This window comes from Dissoconium aciculare (assembly GCF_010015565.1).
Source record: "Dissoconium aciculare CBS 342.82 unplaced genomic scaffold K489scaffold_5, whole genome shotgun sequence".
NCBI lineage: Eukaryota > Fungi > Ascomycota > Dothideomycetes > Mycosphaerellales > Dissoconiaceae > Dissoconium > Dissoconium aciculare.
This window is the reverse complement of record NW_022984955.1, coordinates 1,082,257-1,107,460: the sequence shown is the minus strand read 5'-3', so window position 1 is coordinate 1,107,460 and position 25,204 is coordinate 1,082,257. Positions and strand designations below refer to the sequence as shown.

The 25,204-nt window shown below is 54.1% G+C and overlaps 11 protein-coding genes across 11 annotated transcripts; 7 read left to right on the top strand and 4 right to left on the bottom strand.

The window, feature by feature from the left end:
* Positions 1-1,469: 1,469 nt before the first annotated feature.
* K489DRAFT_318414 (NADH:flavin oxidoreductase/NADH oxidase) lies at positions 1,470-3,132 on the top strand (the record flags this gene model as incomplete). The annotated part of the gene is made up of 7 exons (XM_033601318.1): positions 1,470-1,659; positions 1,720-1,775; positions 1,831-2,102; positions 2,167-2,327; positions 2,385-2,497; positions 2,560-2,745; positions 2,815-3,132. The coding sequence occupies 7 exons, from the start codon at positions 1,470-1,472 to the stop codon at positions 3,130-3,132; spliced, it is 1,296 nt and encodes a 431-aa protein (XP_033460695.1).
* A 391-nt stretch (positions 3,133-3,523) lies between these two features.
* On the top strand, positions 3,524-4,562 carry K489DRAFT_318372 (MAGE-domain-containing protein; the record flags this gene model as incomplete). The annotated part of the gene is made up of 2 exons (XM_033601312.1): positions 3,524-3,857; positions 3,919-4,562. Coding segments are annotated over 2 exons (978 nt in total), but the record flags the coding sequence as incomplete, so codon positions are not given.
* Positions 4,563-5,310: 748 nt separating this feature from the next.
* Positions 5,311-6,147, top strand: K489DRAFT_369982 (glutathione S-transferase; the record flags this gene model as incomplete). Its single annotated transcript, XM_033603092.1, has 2 exons — positions 5,311-5,391; positions 5,509-6,147. 2 exons carry the CDS (start codon positions 5,311-5,313, stop codon positions 6,145-6,147), a joined length of 720 nt encoding a protein of 239 aa, XP_033460693.1.
* A 216-nt stretch (positions 6,148-6,363) lies between these two features.
* On the bottom strand, positions 6,364-7,490 carry K489DRAFT_388379 (alpha/beta-hydrolase; the record flags this gene model as incomplete). Its single annotated transcript, XM_033606411.1, has 4 exons — positions 6,364-6,589; positions 6,655-6,722; positions 6,782-7,143; positions 7,202-7,490. 4 exons carry the CDS (start codon positions 7,488-7,490, stop codon positions 6,364-6,366), a joined length of 945 nt encoding a protein of 314 aa, XP_033460692.1.
* Positions 7,491-9,968: 2,478 nt separating this feature from the next.
* On the bottom strand, positions 9,969-10,169 carry K489DRAFT_317764 (uncharacterized protein; the record flags this gene model as incomplete). Its single annotated transcript, XM_033601262.1, has 1 exon — positions 9,969-10,169. The coding sequence occupies one exon, from the start codon at positions 10,167-10,169 to the stop codon at positions 9,969-9,971; it is 201 nt and encodes a 66-aa protein (XP_033460691.1).
* Positions 10,170-11,813: 1,644 nt separating this feature from the next.
* K489DRAFT_202608 (uncharacterized protein) lies at positions 11,814-12,402 on the bottom strand. Its single transcript, XM_033599606.1, has one exon. It carries the CDS (start codon positions 12,246-12,248, stop codon positions 11,931-11,933), a length of 318 nt encoding a protein of 105 aa, XP_033460690.1. The 5' UTR covers positions 12,249-12,402; the 3' UTR covers positions 11,814-11,930.
* A 951-nt stretch (positions 12,403-13,353) lies between these two features.
* Positions 13,354-16,312, top strand: K489DRAFT_379643 (heat shock protein 70). Its single transcript, XM_033604705.1, has 6 exons — positions 13,354-13,790; positions 13,846-13,907; positions 13,962-14,614; positions 14,677-15,461; positions 15,517-15,846; positions 15,909-16,312. The coding sequence occupies exons 1-6, from the start codon at positions 13,746-13,748 to the stop codon at positions 16,218-16,220; spliced, it is 2,187 nt and encodes a 728-aa protein (XP_033460689.1). The 5' UTR covers positions 13,354-13,745; the 3' UTR covers positions 16,221-16,312.
* Positions 16,313-16,392: 80 nt separating this feature from the next.
* On the top strand, positions 16,393-19,624 carry K489DRAFT_202605 (P-loop containing nucleoside triphosphate hydrolase protein). The gene is made up of 2 exons (XM_033599605.1): positions 16,393-16,429; positions 16,662-19,624. Exon 2 carries the CDS (start codon positions 16,871-16,873, stop codon positions 19,403-19,405), a length of 2,535 nt encoding a protein of 844 aa, XP_033460688.1. The 5' UTR covers positions 16,393-16,429; positions 16,662-16,870; the 3' UTR covers positions 19,406-19,624.
* Positions 19,462-21,351, bottom strand: K489DRAFT_379642 (uncharacterized protein). The gene has a single exon (XM_033604704.1). The coding sequence runs from the start codon at positions 21,197-21,199 to the stop codon at positions 19,844-19,846; it is 1,356 nt and encodes a 451-aa protein (XP_033460687.1). The 5' UTR covers positions 21,200-21,351; the 3' UTR covers positions 19,462-19,843.
* A 140-nt stretch (positions 21,352-21,491) lies between these two features.
* Positions 21,492-23,184, top strand: K489DRAFT_337298 (alpha-L RNA-binding motif-containing protein). Its single transcript, XM_033602217.1, has 2 exons — positions 21,492-21,588; positions 21,651-23,184. The coding sequence occupies exons 1-2, from the start codon at positions 21,550-21,552 to the stop codon at positions 22,968-22,970; spliced, it is 1,359 nt and encodes a 452-aa protein (XP_033460686.1). The 5' UTR covers positions 21,492-21,549; the 3' UTR covers positions 22,971-23,184.
* Positions 23,185-23,413: 229 nt separating this feature from the next.
* K489DRAFT_379640 (translocation protein) lies at positions 23,414-25,072 on the top strand. The gene has a single exon (XM_033604703.1). It carries the CDS (start codon positions 23,485-23,487, stop codon positions 24,700-24,702), a length of 1,218 nt encoding a protein of 405 aa, XP_033460685.1. The 5' UTR covers positions 23,414-23,484; the 3' UTR covers positions 24,703-25,072.
* The last annotated feature ends 132 nt before the right edge of the window (positions 25,073-25,204 follow it).

The following is a 25,204-nucleotide window of genomic DNA, read 5'->3' as shown; positions in this document are numbered from 1 at the left end:
AAAAGAGGGGACGAATTCCGGCTGATGGAAAGAGTCCAGCCCGCCCTGGAGTGTATAGTGTATGGATTGGGCGGTACAGTACAGTGTGCAACGTGATGCGGAATAGTGTGTGTGAACCAAGCAAGCACCGCCTGACAATACACACATCAATCGAAGCGGCGCTCGTTCTCATCACCTGATCCATTCTCCGTGATCATTGCCTGCCCGGGTGTGTTTCAATCTCCATGACCATTGTTCTAACATTTACCTGGTATTTCTCCAACGATTGACCGCTCCGGTGAATACCATTGTTATGCTGCAATACATCGCAGTCCATGCCGGTCATCTACACATTCAATAGACCAACCACATCCCGCCCAGTCAAGAGAGGCGGCATTCTACCTGCTGTACTGTAATCCACTGTCGTCTCTCTCCAATTCGGTTTGCTTCGGGTCGCCAGGGTTCAGCGCGAGAGGGACATGGCCCAGGAATTGATATGATAGTACTGTAATAATAACTACGACCGACTCGGCGGAGAGACTCGGTGGAGAAGCATGGCCTGGCCCTGGATGGCTGTGGTTTGGTTGATGACACAGTCCACTGACATCGCCATTCCGTCTGTCTCAGACGATGGGACGGGAATTGCCTTCGATTGGGCATGTCATCGGTCAATCAGCGACCGCCGCGGCTGACTGACGACTGACGACGACTGGCGACTGTAGGGCGTCACTCTGCGGACTGAAAGACTGTACTGTATCATCAATCGGCAGAGTGCCCAGGGGTGTGTGTGTGTGTGTGTATGTGTGTGCAGGTGGGGTTCGATTTGATGAACGTAGTCCACTGACTGACTTCCTTCACCTGTGCCGAGTTGTTTTACTGTGATAACAATCCCCAGACATAAATTTCCGCCCATGAAAAATACCCACAGTAAGGTAAATTTAGGAGGCATACATACATGTACATGTTTATATATATATATCTCTCTCTCTCTTTTCTATCATCGGAAATGACTGGGCCATCATCTGTCTGTGTGTCGATCCACTCCAGGGTTACTGTGTGGGTGGTGGTGGTACAGTACAGTACAGTTTGATGACAATTCTCCCGCGATTGACCCATGACGCAATGCCCAATCCCAATCCATCTTCTCACAGCTTTTTCCCGGGCGGATGCATTGCGGCGGCGGCCAACAACACTTGAGGAGAGGAGGCTCCAGAGGAGGAGATGCTTTCAAATCCATCTGAGCAGTGGACTTTGCTCATTATTAATCATTTCAGTACACCGGCAAGCAGCAGTCCGTCTTCGGTGTGGACCCACCTGTCACGGTGAAATGACGCCAACAATCGCTCTCACAAGCGACCTCGATGGCCACACACCTGGGGACAGCTGCGATGTACCTAGCTATATATATAACAATCCCATCGTGGACAATACATCCCCGTCCTCAGCATATCCTCCCCTCACACAACACTCTCTACCAGCATATCACAATCATGTCTCACCACAACGTCTCCCAAGGCGTCGCCGGCGAGTCGCAGTTCGTCAACCGAGCGGCCCCGAACACGCCATACTTCACTCCGGCTCAGGATCCACCCGCGGGCACCGCTTTCGTGAGCGCGGACAAGAAGGATGTCCCGAAGCTCTTCAGGCCGTTGAAGATTCGCGGGGTCACTTTGCAAAACCGTATGGCTCGGTGATGCAGATCTTGGTCAGGGAGAAGGAATGCTAATGATGGATGTACAGGCATCATGTTGTCGCCGTTGTGCCAATATAGCGCAGAGGATGGTCACTACACGATGGTGAGAAGAGAGGAGGGCTAAAGACGTCATGAAAGCGATTCTGACGAACGAGCAGTGGCATCTCACACATATGGGCGGCATCATCCAAAGAGGACCTGGACTTGCATGCGTTGAAGCCACCGCCGTCACCCCACAGGGTCGTATCACGCCTGAAGATGTCGGACTGTGGAAGGATAGTCAAAAGGAGAACCTCACCAAGTTGGTCGAGTTTGCCCACTCGCAGAACCAGAAGGTCATGATTCAACTCGCACACGCTGGCAGGAAAGCGTCGACTGTTGCACCCTGGTTGAGCTCCGGTGCTGTTGCCGGCAAGGACCTAAATGGCTGGTGAGGAGATCCAACAAGGTGGAATTCGGGTTCTGGAGAACCAATGCTGATCCGTCTCTTCCAGGCCAGATGAGGTTTACGCCCCAAGCGCAATCCCGTGGAACGAGCACCACGCCAACCCCAAAGAGATGACCCTACAAGACATTGAAGATTTCAAAGCAGCGTTTTTGGCGGCAGTTCGCCGCGCGGTCGATTGCGGCTTTGACATTATCGAAATTCACAACGGTACGCATGTTTGCTGACTAGCTTTTTCCGCCAACGATATGACTGATCGATCGATAGCCCACGGATACCTGCTTCACTCTTTCCTCTCCCCAGTGAGCAACCAGCGAAAGGACAAATATGGCGGTAGCTTTGAGAACCGCACCCGTCTCACCCTTGAACTTGTCGAGGAGGTACGTCGCCGACGATTTGATGGCTTTCATTCCGATCCTCGTACTGACGCTGTCGTCCGTAGACCCGCAAGATCATCCCCAAGGACATGCCGTTGTTCTTGCGAATCAGTGCCACCGACTACCTCGAAGAGCAAGACGACATTGCCGAGTCCTGGACACCCGAAGATACCGCCCGTCTGGCTCCTCTACTTGCCGAGCGGGGCGTAGACCTCCTCGATGTCTCAGGGGGTGGCAACCACCCTAAGCAGGTATGGCTCGTGCTATCAGCCTGAAATTCAGAAGTTACACCAAGCTGACCAATCCGCTTTCCCTTCCAGCACCCTCACAGCAAACCCGCATACCAGGCCCCCTTCGCCATCAAAGCCAAACAGGCCGTCGGCGACAAGCTGGCCGTCGGCTCCGTCGGCTCCATCGACAACGCCAAATTGGCCAACGAGCTCCTGGAGAAGGACAACCTCGACCTGGTCATCGTCGGCCGCGCCTTCCAGAAGAACCCCGGCCTGGTCTTCGCCTGGGCCGATGAGCTCGGTGTCAAGGTCAACATGCCTAACCAGATCCGATGGGGTTTCGGCGGACGAGGGAAGCAGGAGGGAACTCCGGTTACCGAAGTCCCTGAGTGGGCTGGAAAGGCGTAGAGAAAGATAATATATAGAAAATATGAATTTACAAGCTACAGTCAAGCCGAGTTATATCGTATGTTTATACAATGAGTGAAGTCATGTCTGGCTCCAATCGATGATTGATCGCAAGCGTGGTGAATGTTGTGTGCAGTAGGTGTGGTCGATGGTGGTGAAGGTCATGTATGGATACTCTCGAATGACGCACGTGACCTCGCGTCGCTCGACGCGTCCCCCGCGACCTTCCGCCCCACGTACGAAAGTCTGCGGGCCCTTTGTGTGGGCATCGATGGTTGCGACATGATCAAGATGCCTCAGAGAAGGAGGCGTGAGGTATGTATGCCTTTCGAAGGCGCCGTAGTCTTGCAGAACACTTTTCTGATACCCGTCGTAGGATGCTGAGGATCACGAGGACCCGGGTCCGTCTCAAGGCCCATCGACCCAACGACGCCGGACGGACGCCGTTTCGGACGATGCGAGCTCTGGCGATGAGGCCGACGGCCATGCGACGCAAGGCGACGGGCTAGACGACATGGTCAAGAAGCTGGTGCGATTGGCGTTGGCCTGCGAGTACCAGCGGCGGCCGATCCGCAGGACCGAGATCAGCGAGAAAGTCCTCGGCACCAACGGTCGACAGTTCAAGGCGGTATGGGCACGAGCGCAAGATCAGCTCAGCCACGTCTTCGGGATGGAGATGGTGGAGCTGCCGGTGCGAGAGAAACTCACGTTGCAGCAGAGGCGAGGTGTGTGACCATCTGTCCCGCCACGAAAGTGCCGTGTGGTTTCTAACTCCGAGGTGACCAGCTGCGCAGAAGGCCCCGGCGACCAAACCGACCGTATCGTGGATGCTTACGACGAAGCTGCCATCCGAGTTTCGCGATCCGGTGGTCCTCCAACCCCCGGCCGTGCCAACCGCGAGCGAGGACAGCAAGTATACGGGAATTTACACATTATTGGTTTCCCTGATCAGCCTATCGGGAGGCAGCCTGCCCGATGCGAAAATGGAACGCTGTCTGGCACGGCTCCAGATGGAAGACCGCACACCCATCCCGGAATACGATCGTACGGAGAAGCTGATCAAGCGCATGGAGAAGGACGGCTACATCGTCAAGGTCAAAGAGAGCTCCGGGGCCGGCGACGACGACATCTATTGGGTCGTCGGACCGAGGGGGAAGGTGGAGGTCGGCGAGGACGGGGTCCGCGGTCTGACCAAGACCGTGTTCGGCACGATGGAGACCGAAGCAGACGAGGAAGAGCTCGAGCGCAAGATCGCTCGTTCTCTGGGCCTGGGTGAGAAACCCGACTCGAGAAAGGCGGCGGCACCACCAGCCGAAAGCACACGTCGCGGTAGAAATGCGCCAAATGGCGGCAATCGGCGTGCTCGCAACAACAATGGAGACGATGACGGAGAAGCTGATGACGATGAAGAAATGGACGAAGACGAGTGATCGGCAAGGACGGCCATTGTCACCTTGCCGCCAACAACTTCTGTTGCCGTCATTACCGTATGTCTACAGTAGGAAGCTTTCCGACCCAGTGGAGGGGCAAGACGCCTATATCGCAAGCTTGCACCTACCGGTGAAATTCGCCGACTCGGGGGTATCATCGTACCCAACACTACCGGCAATGATAACAGTAATAAATGATGGGAGGGGGGGGGGGGGATTACGATCGCAGGTGCGGGTTTTGAGGTGCTGGGGATACGCAGCCAGACCCTGACGTCCGTGAGCTCCTCCGATCGAGGAATGACGTTGATCGACGAAGCCGACTAGTCCAAATTCCGCTATACACCTCGATGGAAATTGAGTCCCTCTGTATCATTAACAAGCACATCAATGGACATTCCGCCTGACGGACCAGACACAGCACCAGTGGGCGACACGCAGGTGGACACCGCCATGATTTGCGGCCCATCGTCGTCGGTTATCACCTGCACATGGTACGACGCTGGCGCGTATCGGCCGTGTATTATTACCCTCAAGTGATGATTTAGTGAGGGGCAATACCAATGCGCTTTTCGGATAGTGTCGATAGCTACCTAGGTGTTGTATTGATTTGTCACCAACCGTCTAGCGATGATCGTCCTTACATCATATGTGAAGACTCACCATATATATATTCCCTTTCGGTTCTCCTTCAGTGCGGCTTGCTCTCGACCATATAACTCACCCCTCAACACACCAATCAACCGCAAACATGGACAAGATCAAGAACGTCCTCAGCAGCAGCACCGCTGTCAAGGCCGAGAAGCCCATCAAGCTCTACTCACACGCAGGTGTACGTGTCCCCCATTCATGACCACCACCACTACATCCAATCACCAGAAGTCCTCAAAGACCCCGATGCTCGAAACACAAAGGAGATCGGAAATGCTGACTCGACGTTCACCGACAGGGCCCCAACCCGTGGAAAGTCGCCATCATCCTCGAGGAGCTCAACGTGCCCTACCACAACGAGCTGCTCGACTTCAGCGTGGTGAAGCAGGAGCCCTTCATCTCCGTGAACCCCAACGGCCGCGTGCCCGCCATCGAGGACCCCAACACCGGCCTCACCGTGTGGGAGTCCGGCGCCATCATCGAGTACCTCCTCGACACGTACGACCCGACCCACAAGCTCAGCTACGCGAGCGGCAAGGAGAAGTACGACGGCAAGTGCTGGCTGCACTTCCAGACGTCCGGGCAGGGCCCGTACTTCGGCCAGCGCGTCTGGTTCTCGCTGTACCACTCGGAGAAGAACCTCACCAGCGTCCTCGACCGCTACGGCAACGAGATCTCGCGCGTCATCGGCGTCATCGACTCCCACCTCAAGAAGACCGGCAAGGAGTACCTGGTGGGCGACCGGGTCACCTACGCCGACCTGGCCTTCGTCCCCTGGTTCTGGCTGATCCTCTACCAGCCGCACGTGATGGGCGAGGGCTTCCCGGCCGAGTGGCAGGCCAAGTTCCCGCACGCCTGGGCCTGGAACCAACGGTTGGAGGCGCGTCCGTCGGTGATCGCGGCCCGCGACGCCCGTGCCAAGGCTATGGGTAAATAGATTTTGAATAACTAATGAATGGAAACGAGACTTTGATGACATGTGAAGGTCCTGTCCTGTCCTGATCCCAAGATCCACGTGACTGTCCATCTGATCCTCAATCGCGAACGGCATAGGCCGCGATCGGCGGCTCGACGCTTGTTCGGCCGGGTCCGGTCCTGATAAGAGATGTCAGCTTGGGGCATTGGGCGTCGAGTCTCGACGACGAGGCATGGCTTACAGGAATCCCTTCACGACGACATCGAATGCCTCCTGGAGCTGGGTCGGGATGGTGACTTGCATGCCCTTGGCGGAGATGCGGAAACAGCTCGTCCACGAACCGCGTCGCACGCGATCGAGGTCGGCGATTCCGCCGTTGTCCAGGGCATCGAGCGCGATGCTGTAGGCCGCCGCGTCGATGGTGATGGTGATGTGGCTGGCGAGCCGCAGCGGACAGAGATCCCTGGGGCACAAAAAATGGTCAGCCTCGGAACGAATTCGATGCAGGTGTTGACTCTCAGCACGTACTGCAGCTTGATGATATTGGCGTATGGGAGCTGGGCGTTGTCCTCGGCGGGCATGACGACACCGTCAAACTAGGATCCGATCAGTCTCTCGATGCCCATCACGACAAGGCGTAGAGTCCATCTCTCACCTGCGTCCAGATCGAGGTGGTGGGGACCTGGGCCTGGAAGTCCGCATTGTGAAGCGCCTTGTAGTAATTGCTGCCGGAGCTTTGCTGCCAGAGCGCCGCTTGGCAGAGACTGGTGCCCTCGCAGGCGCCGGACAGGGGCGATTCGAACAGGGAGATGCCGTGGAAGTCGGGGCTCAAAGAGATAAGAGCCCGCGCGACACGGCGCGTGCTGGGCCAGAACTGCAGCGCCCATTGTGTGTCCGGGTTGCCCTGGCTGTGGGCGACGATGGCGGGTTGCAGACCCCCTGAGATCTGCGAGATGTGGTGGATCGAATAGGCTATGTACTCGGAGGAGATCTGCATGTCACCCATGGCCCGTCCGGCTGGTCAAGCTCATCAGTACGATGGATCCTCTCCCTCGGTCGAGATTGCACGACTCACGTAACGTCACATGGCAGGCGGTGTACCCATCCGCCAACAGAGCAGGCACGTAGCCCTCTCCCCAGGTCGCATCGCCAGTCACCGCCGTGCCGTGGACCAACAGCACAGGCGGAGAAGACTGAGAGGGGGCTCCATTCGGACAGGTCAACGCCGCGGCTAGTGTCTCATCGTCCACGGAGAACGGGGCATCTCCGTCAAAGACGAAGCTTGGAGCCTGACGCCTCAGAACAGGCGACGCGAAGCCTTGCGCACACACGAGAGCCGGGATCAATAACAGTGAAGAAAGCATCTTGAATGGATAAAAGAATGAACGAAAGGAAACGGCTTCGTGTGCGAATCGTCCACCGTTGCAGACGAAGATCGACTTCGTGAGCGATGTCCTCAAGTCGCGATCAACCCTGTCCGGAGCAGGAGTGTCTACAATATATACAAACACCGCCGGCCATCTGAGACGGTCGTGTCGGGGGCCATGTGGATACGATGTGAGACTTTCGCCGCTACTTGCGCGAGTCAATCCGGTTTATTCTCCGCCGTCCGCAGAGGTGTGGGAAATCGGCTCGCGGTATGGTCACTGGGTCTAAAAGGGTGGCGGCTATTACGACACCGAAAGCGATCGCGTTGGCCGGATCGCCGAGCCATTTCGGAAGGTCACACTCCGTCAGTCCGAAGAAGTTGGCTTCTCGAGACGGCAGTGGCTCCATACGGACGATCATTTCACACCGCGACGTCTGCGGCGCACGGAGCGGGTGTGGAAAGAGATGACAGGACGAAGACGAAGAGCGAATCGGACGCCTGAGACGCATCGTCACATCGTCTTGGCGTGAAGGTGGATGCGGGGACGCACAGGCCAAACCCAGAAAGTCCAGACGGATGGATTCTGGAGGCGCTGGGGAAATGATGAAAGAGGGACTGGCTCCGAACAGCTGCCCGGGTGCAGCTTTGTATTATCATAATCGCTATGGAGATGATACGCACTGCGCCGTTGTCTCATCGTCGGTCGTTTGTAGGTGCGTCTCATGTGCACCCACCTGCATTTGACGTCCGGATCAAAGGTTCGGTACCCAGCCGTTGTGCAAGCTTGAGAATGATGAGCAGCGTGGCATTTCGATGTCGGAAAATGGTAGTGGTTCATCAGTCGGGCGTCTTCTCATCATACCTAAACGGCGGCTTCTGTACCCTGAGATTTCCAGAATTGATCACCTGTACGCCCAGTGCACAAGAGAATTGGCGGAGATGTTGCCACATCCGGCGCCTCGTCCACGATCTTCCCACTCTCAGAACGGAATGGCGCCCTTCAACGTCGCTGGTGTATTTCAGGATAGCGATGCGTACAGTGAGTGCTGTAATTGTTTTTGTTATCGCTGCTGCCCAAGTGAGCTCCAGTAATAATCACAAGAAAATGCCCCCAGTTGCGCTTATTCATCCGGCTCTCCGTCGCCCGCTCGCCCGCCCACGCTGGGGATATTATTTACCCCGCCACTGGAGAGCCGTGCCTCATCACCGGGCCTTACTGTATGCTGATAAGAACTCGCGATGTACGAGAACCGGCCGGGTTTTGACGTGGGGAGCTCTCGGAGAATGTGCCTTCCACCTGGGCATTCACTGGGGCCGCCCACTCTGGAATCAGTCAGCGGCAGTCAGGTGGTCGAAAGCGAGGGTGCAGTATAAAGGTCGTCAGACGCTCGTCGTGACAATCCTGTCCCGGCTGTGATACTTGTCATTCGAACCCACCAGATAAAGAACTTTTACAAGACATCTCACTTGCAACCTAGCACCACCAATCGCCATCATGAACCACTCCTCCTGTGCGTAGATCGATCGCGGAAACGGATCTGTGTTTCACGCCACATCGCGTACTGACCATCCATCAAGGTCCTTCGTGCGGCTCGTCCATCGACAGCGGCAAGACCTGCGGCTCGTGCGGTGCGGTGAGTGACGTGTCATCGTTGCTGTCTTCGATGCCTCTCCAAGTCACGAGTAAGTGTTGCCGGTTGCTGACGCTGTGAGGATTAGACCTGCCCCAACTAAGCAGTCGGCTTTAACGACACGACATCGCCAATCAGCACTTGCGTCATCGGAACGGAGCATCGGGGAAGAGTCTGGTTGATGAGCGACAGTCATGAGGAACGATTGGAAGAGGGGAGGTCTTGAAATGATGATTAAGATACTGTTTGTCACTGCCATCAATAGTTGAAATCAAATATCTTATCAGACCTCGCTCAGTGGACCTCTGACCCGCATCGTCAACACGTCTGCTTCGTCGTACCCATGGCGGACGCAATAATTACATCAGGGCGTGTCATCGGCTTACGAGAACATAGGCACATATTGCATCAACAACTCTCGAGTGGGGTTTGAAGGTCGGCTCAAGGCAACCTTGGAAGTAATTGTATACGAAGATGACAGGCTCGACCATATCGCGACGCCATCCAGCTCTCTTCTCGTAAGATCGTACATTAACAAAGTTATCAACAAAGTTCTCGCGAACATGCCAGCCCAAACAAAAACGTCGACCATCATTTGACGTCGTGTGTATCATCGCTGTGATCAAGAAACAAAAGGCCAACCACTCCTCCAAAGACAAATCCGCTCCAGAACTCCTCGCTCGTCAAGGTATGTAAAATAACGACGGCCACCTATTGGAAAGAAATCTTGCTAGCAGGATGGAAACAATTCGGACCCAGGAAAGATGGGAGACACAACCTGAAGAAGACGAGATCAGCAGACTGCCCGTACATGGACAGGAAATGGCAGGTGAAGCCTACCCTCAACGCTTGGTGTGGCTCGGCTTGTTGGCACCCCCGGGAAGTTTCTCAGAACAAGGGGTGCAGACCTTGAGCTTGCACTTCTGACATTCCCAGATCCACCAGTGTGGTCCGGAGTGGCACATGTTGCAATTCCATAGGATGAGCGATGTCGTCGACTTGAGTGCCTCGAAGCTGTGTGTGCAGTGTACGGGACGGGCCATCTGTTGTTGCTTTGGGTCAGACATTTTCATCGAAGACGACGAAGCATTGTGCGAGAGGAGGTCTACCTTGGAGGACTTCTGACTTAGAACGATCTCGTCGAAAAGGCGGTCAATGCTACTCGACGCCAGTTTGGTGCTGATTGTCGGGTGTTTCAAATTGATCGCGGTGGCAGAGCGAGTAATATAGTAAACGTTCCCGTGGTATGTGGATGAGAAGCAGGTCGAAAGACGGTCACCACAGTCGGTCGGTCGGTCTGCACTCTTGGTATAGATTGGAGGATTTGCTTGAAGTGTCGGGGCCAAGACAGAAGATCGGGATAGACGCCCAGCTTTATATTGTAGGAGCGCGGCAACCTCGACCGATGAGGATGGTCGTACAATGAGGCGTCCTAGCAGCACCTGCAATGCGAAACCGAAATGATCACAGATGGACAGGCCCGGGAGAGCGATAGAGTATAAAGGAGGGTCGACTTGACAGGTGTGGTCCAAGATGAACAAGATCAATGAGTTGCTGCAGGTGTGGTGATACGTCCATCCCACAGAGATCTGGCCTACAGGGGATCTCTTTCAAATCACAGACAGTGCACAAATATCTCCGAGCTGCATCACGGCAAATCATGGTTGTCTCGACTCACCCGAAAGGGCTTCCCACCGCGCAAGAGGCGATTTCTACATGCTGTGCGCGCTGCAGTATTTCACCCACAGAGTAACCCTTTTCCTCAAGGGCAGATCCTTCGTGCTGGACACTCCGAACGGGCCGGTGCACGGGAGGCTCGTTTTGGGTGTAGTGGGCGATGGCGGGCATGCGAGGCCGGGAGCAGGGAGGAAATCGAATGCACATAGCTGGACAAAAGGTTATGAGGTGATGACTTCTACGCTACCAAATCCCCGGCACCACCATCCTCCCGGCGCTTCGTCGTTCCATCACACCACGAAGCGGATCTCAGTCCATCGTAGTCAATGCTCAAAGGCACCTGCGTTCGACGGACCTGCACTGTGTACATAGTATACATAGCAAACCCGGGCGTCGTTAGTCCAAATGTCTGCCACAGAAATGGTCCCGAAGTTGAGTTTCACGAAGGCAGTGGAGAAACTGACGGCAAATCGTGTGGTTGTCAGGTAGCCAAAGCCTAATTTGCACAACAGCATTGGCCATGCCGAAAGGTCTCCGATTGCCCGTATTGCCGCGAACAACCTGAAGCCTCGCAAGTCAGACCCATGTCCGTTCACGACGCGTAATTGACATGCTGTTGCACAATCAGGCGTGCGCTGGAAATGGAAGATCGCATGAAACGCTTTGACGTGAAGAAGCGCATCCCTTGCGACCGAGAGCCCTCGAAGACTGAGATTCACTTGCGTTCGGTCTCGATGCTTTAACCGAAACTCTCCGCAGGCATTAAGATCAACAGACTTGAATCATCCTACCGAAATCTATCATGCACAGATTCACCCAAAGAATTAACACCGCTGACACATCTTATCTCTTTCATCAACAGATGCAGATGGCGCTGTCATTCCACCAGCCATTCCGATGGAAAAAGTGAGGTGACATTTCCGCGAGCGTCGTCCTGCAGCTTCGCTCCGATGCGGTTTAGCCGCTAGCCGCACACACGTTAGGGCGCCTGTGCTGCTGCACGGGCATCCCAAATGCCGGCAGGAAACATCACCACTGCTGCATCACAATCCCAAACCAGAACGTTCCGGCCAACCACATCGTCTTATGATTTTATGCAGGCAACTGCAATGGGAGAAGTCCATCTCTCAATCACGACTGGCTACCGTGATTTTGTTGCAAGTCCCCAGACGCTTCCCTCCTGCAACATCCGGAACTCGCACCCTTATGCCGCGAGACGACCCCATGCAAAGTAATTGCAGGATGAGTCCTTGGTTCGTACGGTTATATGGTTCGACGGCTCGATAAGAGTGACTCTGAATGAGTCTCTCGCCCACGTGCAATACATGAATCCCCACCAACGACCATTCAGGGCTTCGGCATGGCAAGCGGCATACTGCAACATCTGCTGAGACGGGGATGTATGCACTTTGGCTTGCGTACGGCCGTGACGGCCACCGACGCATTATATCGCCTGTCTATTATGTGTCACACCGACGCTAGAGTGGCCTTTGCCTGAGGGATCATCGCCATCTATGACAAAGAGATGCAATGTTCACACAGATTAGGTTTTCGCACAAGACAGGAGCTAATCGCAAACCTTCGGCTGGTTCCATGATGCCGATTTCCGATCGACTGCAAACGTTCCGGCTTGGCTGGTAATAGATGACAGTCCATTTGAGGTCATTTTAGCGTGCATTGAAGAGAGTGATCGTTGAGGTCTCGACTGTCCGCACCTTCATCATCGATCCCGTGACATGTTGAATATGCCTGATGCAAGACGAGCCGAACTTCGCGTCCACGACAGCAACGAATCGGGTCGCAGCCCTCCCGTCATGTCGAGGGGTCAACCCGGGGTTGAAGAAGTGCATAGTCATCACCACCATCACTGTCACGTCAAGTTCCGTGTGGGCGAGGACTCCTGAAGGAGCCCTGGAGGGAAATCCTTCACTTTGACTGGCTAACACACACCTAGGCGTGCACGATGAGTCCGTGGGTCAGTAATCCACTTCTGCAGCCATGCTTCGAGCGAGATGCGGCGACATTTGGAATGTTTTGACGATTGCCCTCAACGGTGTATAATGCGCTCCGATGATATTTTGGCGATCGTCTCCGAGGCAGACCGGATGATCAGTCGTTGCAGGGACACCAAAGTGGAGTGAAACTCTGCATTCGCTTCCAAAATGTACTGCACCAATGCTTGCCCGCCTGCCTTGGCCCAGCATCAGAATCTCCATCGACGTACCATTCCAGTCACATTCGATCTCACCGAGGGAACGACCCGGCAGGATGTTGATACGAACATCCCGAGAACGCCAAATGCGCTATTGAAGCAACGATATGCTGGAATAACCCGCAACTGGGACGCTTAAACTGGACGTCGTTGGAGCCATAAGCAACTTGCATGTGCACACCTTCATATTATTTTAACACAAAGTGCAGGTGGCTATAGCAACCATTCGCATTTGCAAGAGCACCTGTCAACAACAACCCTTCTACTGCAGTGCCCAGGTGGTTAATGAACCCCAGCCATGACGGAATTCTGAGGCCACAACCCTAAGCTAGCGATGGTGAAGGATTTCTGCTGCGAGTGGGTTGCTGCAGCGATTGAATGGCGGGGCAAATCCCATTCCACGTGATTTTTCACATACATTGAAGGTGGGATGTGTTCAGAACCGCGGGCGCCAAGCTGGTTTCTCGAAAGTTCCCGCAATTTCGCGTCCAAAAATTCCGCTGGACAACGAAGCAACCAGCAGTCTAAGCGACGAATGCAGAAGTGTCAGGAATTGAGTGTCGAAACTTGAGCTGATAATATCCGTTACTTCTCAAACCTCCTCTCGCTACAGTTCACCATCTCAGCATCTTTGTGAGAGAGTCCTACTTCGCTCTCTCATCCGCAACATCGCCAGCACAACCCTAGTGCTCCCTCTTCGATCTCTAGCTTCCATAAATCGACGTTCAAGATGAGTGTCGTTGGACTCGATTTCGGCACGCAAAATGCCGTGATCGTAAGTTGATCAATCAGAATTAGACGTGACTTTTTGTGACTGACAATTCTCCCAGGCGGTCGCCCGTAACAAAGGTGTTGATGTCATCGCCAACGAAGTTTCAAACAGAGCCACACCGTAAGTTTCCAAAAGACTCTCGGCATTTCATTTTGAAATCTAATACATGCACAGATCTCTCGTGGGATTCGGTCCAAAGAACAGATACCTTGGTGAAGCTGCCAAGACCCAGGAAGTGTCAAATTTGAAGAACACCGTCGGCTCCCTCACCCGATTGGCAGGCCGCTCTCTTAACGATCCCGATGTCCAGATTGAGCAGGAATACCTGTCAGCGCTGCTGGTTGATGTCAATGGACAGGTCGGCGCTGAGGTTACATACCTTGGCAAGAAAGAGAGGTTTACGGCAACCCAGTTGGCCGCCATGTTCTTGACAAAGGTTAGGGAGACGGCCTCGAAAGAGTTGAAACTGCCCGTGAACGACATGGTTATTGCGGTGCCGGCTTGGTACACAGACGCTCAGCGACGCAGCCTTCTGGACGCCGCCGAGATTTCGGGACTGAAGGTCCTGCGCTTGATCAACGAAACCACTGCGACTGCGCTGGGCTACGGTATCACAAAGGTCGACCTGCCATCTGCTGAGGAGAAGCCGCGCAGAGTGGCATTCGTGGATATCGGACACAGCAACTACACCTGCTCGATTTGCGAGTTCAAGAAGGGTGAGCTGAAGGTGGTGTCGACCGCATATGACCGCCACTTTGGTGGACGAAACTTCGACAAGGCCATCATCGATCATTTCCGCAAGGAGTTCAAGGAGAAGAACAAGATCGGTTAGTACAATTCTTCTTCTCAACATTGTCGCTGCCCAGTCTAACCAAATTTTCCTCTCTAGACATCAATGAGAATCCCAAAGCGCGAGTGCGTGTCGCTGCCGCTGTGGAGAAATTGAAGAAGGTTCTCTCCGCCAATGCCGTTGCCCCGATCAACATCGAATCTCTCATGAATGACGTGGATGTGCGTGGACAATTGAAGCGCGAGGAGATGGAGGAACTTCTCAAGCCCCTCCTGGAGCGATCCATTGTTCCGCTTGAGCAGGCCTTGACTGAGGCAAAGCTCAAGGTTGAGGACATCGATTCGATTGAGTTGGTCGGTGGCTGTACCCGTGTGCCAGCACTCAAGGCTGCCATCCAGAACTTCTTCGGCAAGCCGCTATCCTTCACCATGAACGCTGACGAGGCGATTGCTCGAGGTTGTGCATTCAGCTGCGCTATTCTGTCACCCGTGTTCCGCGTTCGCGATTTCAGCGTCCAGGACATCGTCAGCTACCCGATCGAATTCGCTTGGGAGAAATCTCCTGAGATCCCGGACGAAGACACCAACCTCACAGTCTTCAACAAGGGCAACCCCATGCCATCGACCAAGATTCTCACATTCTACCGGAAGCAAGCATTTGATCTCGAGGCGAGGTACGCTAAGCCAGAAGGCCTTCCGGGCAAGGTCAACCCATGGATCGGTCGCTTCAGCGTGAAGGGTGTCAAGGCCGACAGCAAGGACGACTTCATGGTTTGCAAGCTTAAGGCGCGTGTGAACCTTCACGGTATTCTCAACCTTGACAAGGGTTACTACGTCGAGGATGAGGAGTTCGAGGAGCCTATTCCTGAATCAAAAGACGCGGATGTAAGTTCTCTACGCGCGTATGTTAGACCGTGCTTATGACTAACCATTTCGGTAGGCCATGGATACTGATGACAAGAAGGGCGACGCAAAGGCTGCACCCAAGACACGCAAAGTCAAGCGAGCAGTCACCAAGGGCGACTTGCCCCTCTCTGCGGGCACTGCGTCTCTTGACCAAGCAAGCAAGGACTTGCTTCTCGAGCAAGAAGGTCAAATGATCGCAGAGGACAAGCTGGTCGCCGAGACCGAGGACAAGAAGAACGAACTTGAGTCCGAGATCTACTCGATGCGATCAAGAATTGACGAGCCTTACACAAGCAACGGCTACTCCGATTTTGCTAGCGAGCAAGAGAAGGAGAAGATCCGCGAGAAGTGCTCACAACTGGAGGTAAGTGATGCGGTTCTGGACGACAAAATGATTGGCATGTTTCTAACGATGTTCCGCCACAGGACTGGTTGTACGACGATGGTGACGACGCTAGCAAGGGCCAGTACATTGCCAAATTGGACGAGCTCCGTGCATCAGCAGGCCCGATCATTCAGCGATTCAACGACAAGCGCCAGGAGGAGGACGAAGCCCGGAGGAAGCTCCAGGAAGAGGCTGCGGCTAAACGCAAGGTCGAAGAGGAAGCGCGTCGCAAGGCTGAGGAGGAGAAGCGAAAGGCCGAGGAGGCTAACAAGTCCTCAAAGCCGGACGAGGAGATGAAGGACGCGCCGGCTGATGCTGACGGCGCCGCACCCGCCGAGGTCGAGGAGGCGTAATTGTGTGCCGAAAAGGGTCATTTTGGACTTCCTGCTGCGAGCAACGATGTGATGAAGAAATAGATACGGTGCAACTGCTGCATTTTACGTAAATGAATCGATCAAAAATTCCAAAATTGTAAAGGCTGCAAAAATTATGACCGTTTGAGTGCACTTTCTACAGGAATCAAAGGCGCCGATAGCAATAATATCTGAGAGTGATGATGCAGGTAAGTTTTCCACCTGTGCATGTAAATATGAGAAACAGCTGGGCTATATTCGGGTGACCGAAGAAGTGTTTGAGCCCTGGACGTCAAACAACCGCCCACGACTTTTGTCTTGCGCGACGCGATGTCCACTTAACGCGTCTCCCCAAAACACGCGTAATGCTTCGGACTTGGAATTAATGCCAGAAACACATCTGGCATACTATGGATGAGCCAACTTCTGACGAACTCGCAGAACTATTGTGCTCATCGCCCACGAGATTACATAGTTCTGACACGCTGCCAACCTCATTTTCGGACGACATCGTCGCTCTGCACGAAACTGAGATTGAGACTAGACGCTCCAAGACCGCCGCAGGCATTGTCATTCAGCATAGATCTTGGAAAACCAAAGACGTCTTTCACAGCGATTGTAACATACCAGACGGATCATCCCCTCCTCAAATGGCTCTCATGCCGTCCTCGCCACCAGCAAGTCCTTGCTTTCCGAGGAAAAGGAAAAGAACCGAACTCGATTTGGGCACAAGCACGCTCACTCGAGCCGTCAAAGCCCAGAAGACATATTACGGCATCGACGTCAACAAGCTGCTAGAGGAAGCAAAGGCTGAGGCTGTCATAGAAGCGGCCGCTGTAGCCAGTATTCCACTACCATCGCCCCCTGCAGAACCAGTCTCGAATCATTCAAAACCATCCCTTCTTTGGACCGAAAAGTATCGCGCCAGGAAATTTACGGATTTGATTGGCGATGAGCGCACTCATCGTTCTGTGATGCACTGGCTTAAATGCTGGGACCAGATTGTTTTCCCTGGCTCTGCACGATCCAGGCCCAAATTTAGATTGAATTCCAATGACGATGCCAACGAGGAAAAACCCCATCGCAAAATTCTCATGTTGACAGGGCCCCCTGGACTCGGCAAAACTACTCTGGCACATGTTTGTGCCAAACAGGCTGGTTATGAAGTCCAAGAAATCAACGCAAGCGATGAGCGAAGTAGCTCTGTCGTGAAAGGACGGATTCGAGATATGGTCGGCACGGAAAACGTCAAAGGCGTTGATGTTAAAACTGCCAATGGAAAGACCAGAAAGGCCGGGAAGCCTGTCTGCGTAATCGTAGATGAAGTCGACGGCGTCGTCAGCGGCAGTGCCGGTGCTGGTGGTGAAGGTGGCTTCATCAAAGCCCTGATCGATCTACTTCTGCTTGATCAGAAGAATTCTACAGTGCTGGGCACTCTGCAACAAGCCCCCACAAGGAAAAAGAAGGGCGATCGGTTCAGGCTTTTACGACCCCTGATACTGGTCTGCAACGACGTCTACCACCCATCGCTGCGACCTCTACGACAAAGTTCACTGGCTGAAGTCATCCATGTTCGAAAACCGGCTGTCACCAGTCTGATATCTCGGCTACAGACAATCTTCGTCAAGGAAAACGTGCCGTGCGAAACTGATGGTGTCAGAAGATTATGTGAAGCGACCTGGGGTGTGAGCAATAAGAAAGAAGACAGACATGGCAATGGTGCTGGTGAAGGCGACATGCGAGGAATCATGGTGGTTGGAGAATGGGTTGCGCGTAAGCTGCGAGCAACTAACGACAGCAGCGTCTGCTTGACACGGAAGTGGGTTGAGGACAATGTGCTACGAGATCTTGCACATGGCGGTGGTGCTGCAAGAGGTCTTGGTAGAGGAGGTCCAAAGGATATCGCAGATCGTGTCTTCCAGGAAGGCGCTGGCTTTCCAAAAACTGTCAACCTGTCCACTCCCGATCATCAGACAGGAAACAAAGGTGTCAAAGGTGTCGCTGAAGGCCTGAGACGGACAGCGACGCAACGTCTGCGCGAGCTCATTGACACTCTTGGTGACACTGATCGCATCGCCATGGACTGCTTCACATCATATCCAGATCGACCGTTCCAAGACGACACCTACCTTTCAAAACCTGACGCAGCTTATGAATGGCTGAACTTTCACGACCGGCTCTCCAGCGCTGTCTTCAGCAGCAATGAATGGGAGCTCGCTCCTTATCTGAGCTCACCGATTCTAGCATTCCACCACCTTTTCGCTTCGCCTACCAGAGCACAGTTCCAGGCGGCTGCTGCAGGTCCCACGTACGAAGTTGAGACCGAAGGCGAGGCCCCGCATCCATTTACAGGACCAAATGCTTCATGGGCAGCGCACGAAGCACATAAGGTTAACGCGGAGCACCTCAAGTCGCTCCAGACTTCCTTGTCATTACCCCTTACAAGGATGTTCAGCTCTCCAGCCGACATCGTCGTGGACTTACAGCCGTATCTGCTGCGCATGCTGTCTCCTGACGTCAACCCCGTCATCATCGCCGGCAGCGGAAAGGAAAAAGGTGCTAGTATCGCCTCCGTACGCAAAGCCTCCGAGCAGACGCTGTTGAAACGATCGCTCAATGCCATGGGCGCGAGTGGTGTTCGCTTCGACCGCATGAGAGTATCGCAAGAGAACGCAAGCGGTGGCCCTGCATGGGGCTCGCAACAGTTCATCTACCGCATGGAGCCGCCCGTGGATCTACTCTGCACCTTTGAAACCGGCGGCAAAGCCCTCGCGGCTGCTGTCGGCGACACTGCGAACAAGACGACGCGATACGCAGTCCGTCAAGTCCTCGAACAGGAGTGGCGCAAGGAGGAGCTCCGACTTGCAGAGGAGACAAGGGCAGCGCGGATGGGCGGATCGGCACCGGCAACTACGAAACGCTCGGGAATCGGTGCAGACCGCGAGGGCGATGACCCTGACGCTCTTGAACCAGCCAAGAAGCGCATTGCAAGGGACTTCTTCGGCCGACCCATCGTGCAGGCCGCGCCGCCATCGGCTGGCAGTGAGTCAGATGAGACAAAGCAGAAAAGTCGACAGCAGGAGAAGAGCAGGCAGGGCTCTGCGGTCCGCATTGCTTACAACGAGGGCTATTCCAATGCTGTTCGGAAGCCCCTGACAATGGCGGAGTTTTTCAGGGATCTTTAGAGTCATCGAAGGCTATGAGAAATATGACACAGTGGAACGCAAGAAGCATCACTCGAACTCGCGAATGCAGTGGCTTTTTCATGAAAATGATTATTTTTGGTTGCATGGTCTATGAGATACACATCAGCGATGGGTAGTGTTCATCAGCTGGCAGTTTATAAGCTTTTCCGCTCCGTAATCGTAATGTTGCAGACCCCAATGGGCACAATCAATTCGTGCCTCACAGCACGCATTCCAATATTTATTGAGGCCCTGAACCCAGATGTGCCACGCCCAGATACGCGATTCGAAATATGCAAACAGTATTGAAGGGCCCTCTGCTTCCTCTGGAGCGAAACCCCGTGATTTCGTGTAGGCACTGCCTGATTGAGAGTCATAACAATGAGCTTATTTGACCTAAAAAGGGACACGAGAGGTAGATTGTTTGAAGAATCTGCTTCACTCTGCTGCCGGTACTTTCGCGTCCGCGCTCTCGTCAGCGACGTCTTCAGACTTGGGCTGGGCGTCGTCGGCAGCTGCGGTGGTGGTAGATTCCTCTGGCTTGATGGCAGCTGCATCCGTCTCCGCTGCAGTCTCGCGATCAGCCGCAACCTCGTCTTCGCGAGGACGCTTGGCCTCCGGCTCGTTGTCCTGTTGGTCGTCTTCGCGAGGCCGCTTCTGGTTGTCGTTACCATTGCCGCGTCGCTTGTCCTTGTTGCGCGCGCCATTCTCTGCCTCGCGCTGCGCACGTCGCTCTTCACGCAATTTGTCCTGAGCCGCGACATACTTCGCCTTCGCCTTCGCGACACGCTCCTGAATGTCCTTCTTGGCAGCATCTGTCTCCTCTGACTGGGCACCGTTCCTCTTGGCATCATTGACGAGTGGCGCCTGAGGCTCCATGTACTCCTGCTCAAGAATCTTGCGTCCCTCTGCAATGGCATCCTCTCGCTTGCCTTCTTCAAGATCCGCGACATCATAATCGGACATGATGATGTCCACCTCGCGCTTGATGTAGTCTTTTTTGAATAGCACTTCGAGGTCCCTACCCTCGAAGTGGTGCTTCTTGGCCCGGAATTGCTCGGCAGAATCTACATCGGGGAACTCTGCATAAACAGAGCCCTTGAATAATTTGTTCGCATCGCCGAGACGACGAAGGCGGACTTCAACAATGCCATATGGCTTGAAGAATTCCTGTACCTTGCGCTGCGAGTCTCTGTAGTCCTGATCGATGCGGAACCCCTTGACGTACAGTGTGACGGGCAACGCGCGCTCTACTAACAGCTTCTTGTTCTCCTCGAAGTCGTTCGATAGCGTGACAAGCGGGGTCTTGCGCGTGATTTGGTTCGAATCTGAGATGTCTAACACGTCACTCTCCTTCAGTGCGTTGATGACGGCCTCGATCGGGCGGAAGCGGCGCATAAGCGAAAAGGAAGCAATCGTGTCCACGGGGATGGGTTTGTTCTCCGGTCCTCCAGACTGTTCAAATAGGAATTTGTCTTTGCTCAGGTTTGAGTCAGAGAAGTAGAACTCGACCTGGTTGCGGATTTCGTCCGGGTCGTCGCTGGGAACATCGTGTCGGGTCTTGCGGTCGTCACGTTTCGAGTCGAAGTTGCGATTGCCACCTCGTGAGCCTCCACGGCTGCCTCGACCTCCACGGTTGTTGCCTCGCCCTCCACCGCGTCCACCGCCGCGTCCACCACCACGATGTCCACCGCTTCGACCGTCGCGGCGATCGCGATCGTTGCGTCCGTGTTCTCTGTTGTCTCGATCTTGCTTGGCGCCCGTCGCCGCAGGCTTTGCTTCAGTGTCGGCCATGATTTTCAGTCGCGAAGTTAATGCAAACCGGCGAACAATATATAAATTTGGGTGAAAGCCTCGTCAATAGCAAATATCGAATTTGCGCGCCAATCATCGGCAACTTTTCGGAGCTCAAAAATGCAGAGCTTTCTTCCTGGCGCCAATGGAAATCCGGCGGCGGGGCTTAATAAGTGCACTTGCACGCGAACCGTGACGCATAGCGGCACTGAGTCAGTCGACGGGAGCATCCGAAGACCTCCGCGGCGAATTTTGACCTCGATGCGACGAATGGGTTGACAAGGGCACGAGACTTGACGAGTATTGAGAGTTCTCGCCAACATCATAGCGAATCTCCACATCTCGTTCCAATGCCGCGCACAAAGCGCCTTCATCAATTGAAGCGGCCGGTGAGTCTTTTGAACAGAATGACTATCGTCAAATCGTCCACATTGCTGATTCTGTATCGCAGAATATCCGCCAAGATTGGTCGAAATGGAACCTTTATAACCTTTCACGCGTGGGAAATCCTCAGATTCGTGACAGGACATTCTTTCAGCAAAAATGGACCGCCAAGAGTATGCTGCGCGCGTACCACAACCCCGATGTGCGAGAAGGGACTTGGACCAAAATGTTCGATCGACGTTTGCCCGCGGTAGTACCCATGGATCATCGATATTTAGCAAGATATGACGGCAGCGAGTTAGCAGAAGGTCGTGGTATGGGTGTCGAAAAGCTTGCGGAAAATGCAGGATACGAGCGAAAGAGAGCCGCAGAGCGGACTCCTTACATGCACATGACATTTCACCCTCTAGAGCGGCGATTAGACACGGCAATATTTCGCGCACTCTTCGCCAGCTCAACCCGCCAAGCGCGGCAATTCGTAACACACGGATGGGTCAAAGTCAACGGGAAAAAGATGAAGTACCCAAGTTATCAGCTAAATCCTGGCGATATGTTCTCCGTGGATCCCGAACGGGTCATGTTTGCCACAGGAGCTCGGAAGGACCCGGTCGAAAAGGAGGAAAAGGACGAAGAGACTGATAACGCCGAGGCTGAGAAGGCTGTAGACGAATCAGGTGCTGCAGCCGAGGGCGAAACGACAGCCGAGGGCGAAACGAGCGAGGGCACTTCAGTCAAAAGCGAGATCGTCGAGCCGGTGCAGTCCGAGCCAGTGGAGCCATCAGCAGAGACGAAGGGCGAAGCGAGGAAGGAACTCAGAGCACTTATGGAAAGGACGAGATCCATTCTGGAGGATGCGAGAGACCAGCTCTCCGGGAAGCGTCAGCGTGAGCTGCGTGACTTGAGCAAATCCGTGAAGAAGCTGCTCTCGCAATATCGAGGTGTTCCGGAATCGCAGCTGGACGAAACTATCGAAGGGATGCAAGCAAATCTGGCAGAGATTCTCGGCAAAGTCCCTGCTGGCGCCTTGATAACGCCGACATCCGCCGCAACCACTGCTGGATCCAACGCTCCGTCAAATCCTCAGGCTAAGGCTGACAAGGCCGACAATTACAAGATTCAGAAAGATGCGAAATTGTTGGCTGCTGCGTTAGAGCGAGTTCGCGAGAACCCGTATGACCCTTCGAAACCCTATGCCACCCCTTGGAAGCCGAGGGACTACATGAGTGCCTTCGCATTTATTCCGAGATATCTGGAGGTCAACCAGAACATCTGTTCGGCCGTCTACGTGCGACATCCTGTTGCTCGACCAGGACTTGCAGAGGTGCCAACGCCATATTCAGCAGAGACGATGGCATTGGGATTTAACTGGTATCTTCGCCGGAGGTGATTTTCAACGTGGTTTTGTAACAACACTTTTATTTCCGGCGTGCTGGCATTCATTGCATTCCTGTACCATTTAGATCTTCTTTACGAGTGCCAGCTGGGCCCAATCGAAAGTCCAGAAGCATTGTGCCTAAAATTATTGTGCTCTAGACGTGCTGTGTAGCTGCACTAAGCAGTTGTAAGGGAAAATATTGATAACCGCCTATTCAGATGTAAGCATGGAAATTCTCGAGACATGTGTCTCTTGTTGCAGCATTTAAAATCAGCAGTATATTTGGATGCTGTGTCTGCAACAATAATAATGTTTCCTGCGATCCTAGTGCTCCATTGAAACGTTCTGGAAATATCCATTTGAAGGACCGCGGCTGTAACTTATTACGCCAAGACCCTTGTTTCGAAGAGGCAACGTCGTCACTGGCTGGGTCCATTGACCAGTAAATCAATCGCATCGAAATTTCGGGTCGCAACCTTTGACTTTCCCACTGACCCGACAAGCGACATCCTACACACAGTTCGCGATGGCGGAAATAGAACAGCAAGCAGGCCCCGAGCCTCAAGGCATTCCCATCCAATTTGCGCCCGGTCAACAACCCACACCCGAACAGATCCAACAGATACAACAGCAAATCGCCGCCGAGGCCGAAAAGGCCGGGCTGACCGTCCCAGAATATGTCGAACGGATGAAAGCGCAACTGATCGCGCAAGCGCAGCAGCGACAACAGCAACAATTACAACAGCAGCAACAACAGGCCCAGCACGCCGCCAGCGGCGCCCAACCAGGCCAGCAGGAGATCATCCAACAAGGCCAACCACCAACTCCCGAATCCCTGGCGCTGGCGGCGTTCCTGCGCAGCCAGGACCTCAAGCCGCGCACATGCATCCTGCAGGAGAAGCGGCACCAGATGTTCAAGGTGAAGCGTGCGATCCGGGCGTTGCACTCGGATGCGTACAAAAAGGCGCAGGCCAAGAACCCGTTGCTTCCCGAGGTGAACGACCGGGTGACGGCGGAGAACTGCTTCAAATTGCTCCCGCGGTCGTTCCTGGCGCTGCGCGTCAGCAAGATCGACGAGGCCGAGGGCCACGAGGGCCACGATCACGGAAAGAAGAAGCACGTCAAGGGCCTGTGGACGGTCAAAATTGAGCCGCAGCAGGAGGCCGCGGATGAGTTCTACTACGCCTGGTTCTACGAAGGTCCGCAGTGGAAGAACCGGTTAGCTGCGGTCGGCGCACTGGTCGGAATTCTAGCGGTTGTGTTCTTCCCGGTGTGGCCATACCATCTGCGTTTGGGCGTGTGGTATGTCAGCATGGGCATGTTGGGTCTGCTGGGTCTGTTCTTCGCCATGGCCATCTTCCGATTGATACTCTTCGTCATTACCATGTTCGTGACGCCACCGGGCCTGTGGCTCTACCCGAATTTGTTCGAGGATGTTGGATTTTTCGATTCGTTCAAGCCGCTCTGGGCCTGGCACGAGGACGAGCTGGCCATCAAGAAGCGGAAGAAGGAGGAGCGTCAGAGGAAGAAGGCGCGTCGGGAGGCCAAGGGAAATGAAAAGGCCGAGCGCAAGGGCGGAGCAGCACAACAGCCAGGAACTGTGGAGGAGATCGAGGAGGAAGCGGAAGAGGTCGGAGAAGAAGTTGAGGCGGGCGAAGAGGCGCATACTTCGGCGACAGACACGGGAGATGCTGGGGCTGTGCAGCATCGGAATTTGAAGGCCACCGTGGAGGAGGAAGATTGATGATGATGATAATTGTTGAGAAGGGAGGAATTTGAGGTTGAAGATTGAAAGCGTAGGCGTTTTTGGCTAGAGCGATCGCTCTATTTCCTCTTCGCGACACGCAAATGAAATCGTTACATGTTCACTATTACCAAAAAGTTGCCGTGACATCACCGAGGTTGTGCGGAAGGCTCCGGGTTTCTCTTGAGGTTTGACTACCAAGGTAACTTGCGCAAATTCGTTGGAGACCGCTCAATTTCTGGTGCAATGTGAATCGGGTTCGCCATTTCGCCAATGCGAGTGCGTATCCAGGTCATGGGAGTTCTCAATCGTCTAGCAGACTACATACGACCCACACCGTCAAAGCAGATACACCGACGAGATACTCGTGAAGAGGAAATACCTTCATAAATTTTCAGATCATCATTCATAAAGCATTTTTGGTATGGAAATCGCGACAAAGATTCGCACAATTGTAGATTGTAGCGGACGACATAGCCGCCGTCGTTCCCACACCAGATAT

What these genes read in the sequence shown, in the direction of transcription:
- K489DRAFT_337298 (XM_033602217.1), top strand. Translation starts at nt 21,550, where the DNA reads ATGCCGCGCACAAAGCGCCTTCATCAATTGAAGCGGCCG. An exon ending in TTCATCAATTGAAGCGGCCG is followed by an intron (nt 21,589 to 21,650) that starts GTGAGTCTTTTG and finishes TCTGTATCGCAG; the next exon opens with AATATCCGCCAAGATTGGTC.
- K489DRAFT_202608 (XM_033599606.1), bottom strand. Translation starts at nt 12,248, where the DNA reads ATGCGTCGGTGGCCGTCACGGCCGTACGCAAGCCAAAGTGCATACATC.
- K489DRAFT_379643 (XM_033604705.1), top strand. Translation starts at nt 13,746, where the DNA reads ATGAGTGTCGTTGGACTCGATTTCGGCACGCAAAATGCCGTGATC. An exon ending in GCACGCAAAATGCCGTGATC is followed by an intron (nt 13,791 to 13,845) that starts GTAAGTTGATCA and finishes CAATTCTCCCAG; the next exon opens with GCGGTCGCCCGTAACAAAGG. An exon ending in CTGAATCAAAAGACGCGGAT is followed by an intron (nt 15,462 to 15,516) that starts GTAAGTTCTCTA and finishes CCATTTCGGTAG; the next exon opens with GCCATGGATACTGATGACAA.
- K489DRAFT_202605 (XM_033599605.1), top strand. Translation starts at nt 16,871, where the DNA reads ATGGCTCTCATGCCGTCCTCGCCACCAGCAAGTCCTTGCTTTCCGAGG.
- K489DRAFT_379642 (XM_033604704.1), bottom strand. Translation starts at nt 21,199, where the DNA reads ATGGCCGACACTGAAGCAAAGCCTGCGGCGACGGGCGCCAAGCAAGAT.
- K489DRAFT_379640 (XM_033604703.1), top strand. Translation starts at nt 23,485, where the DNA reads ATGGCGGAAATAGAACAGCAAGCAGGCCCCGAGCCTCAAGGCATTCCC.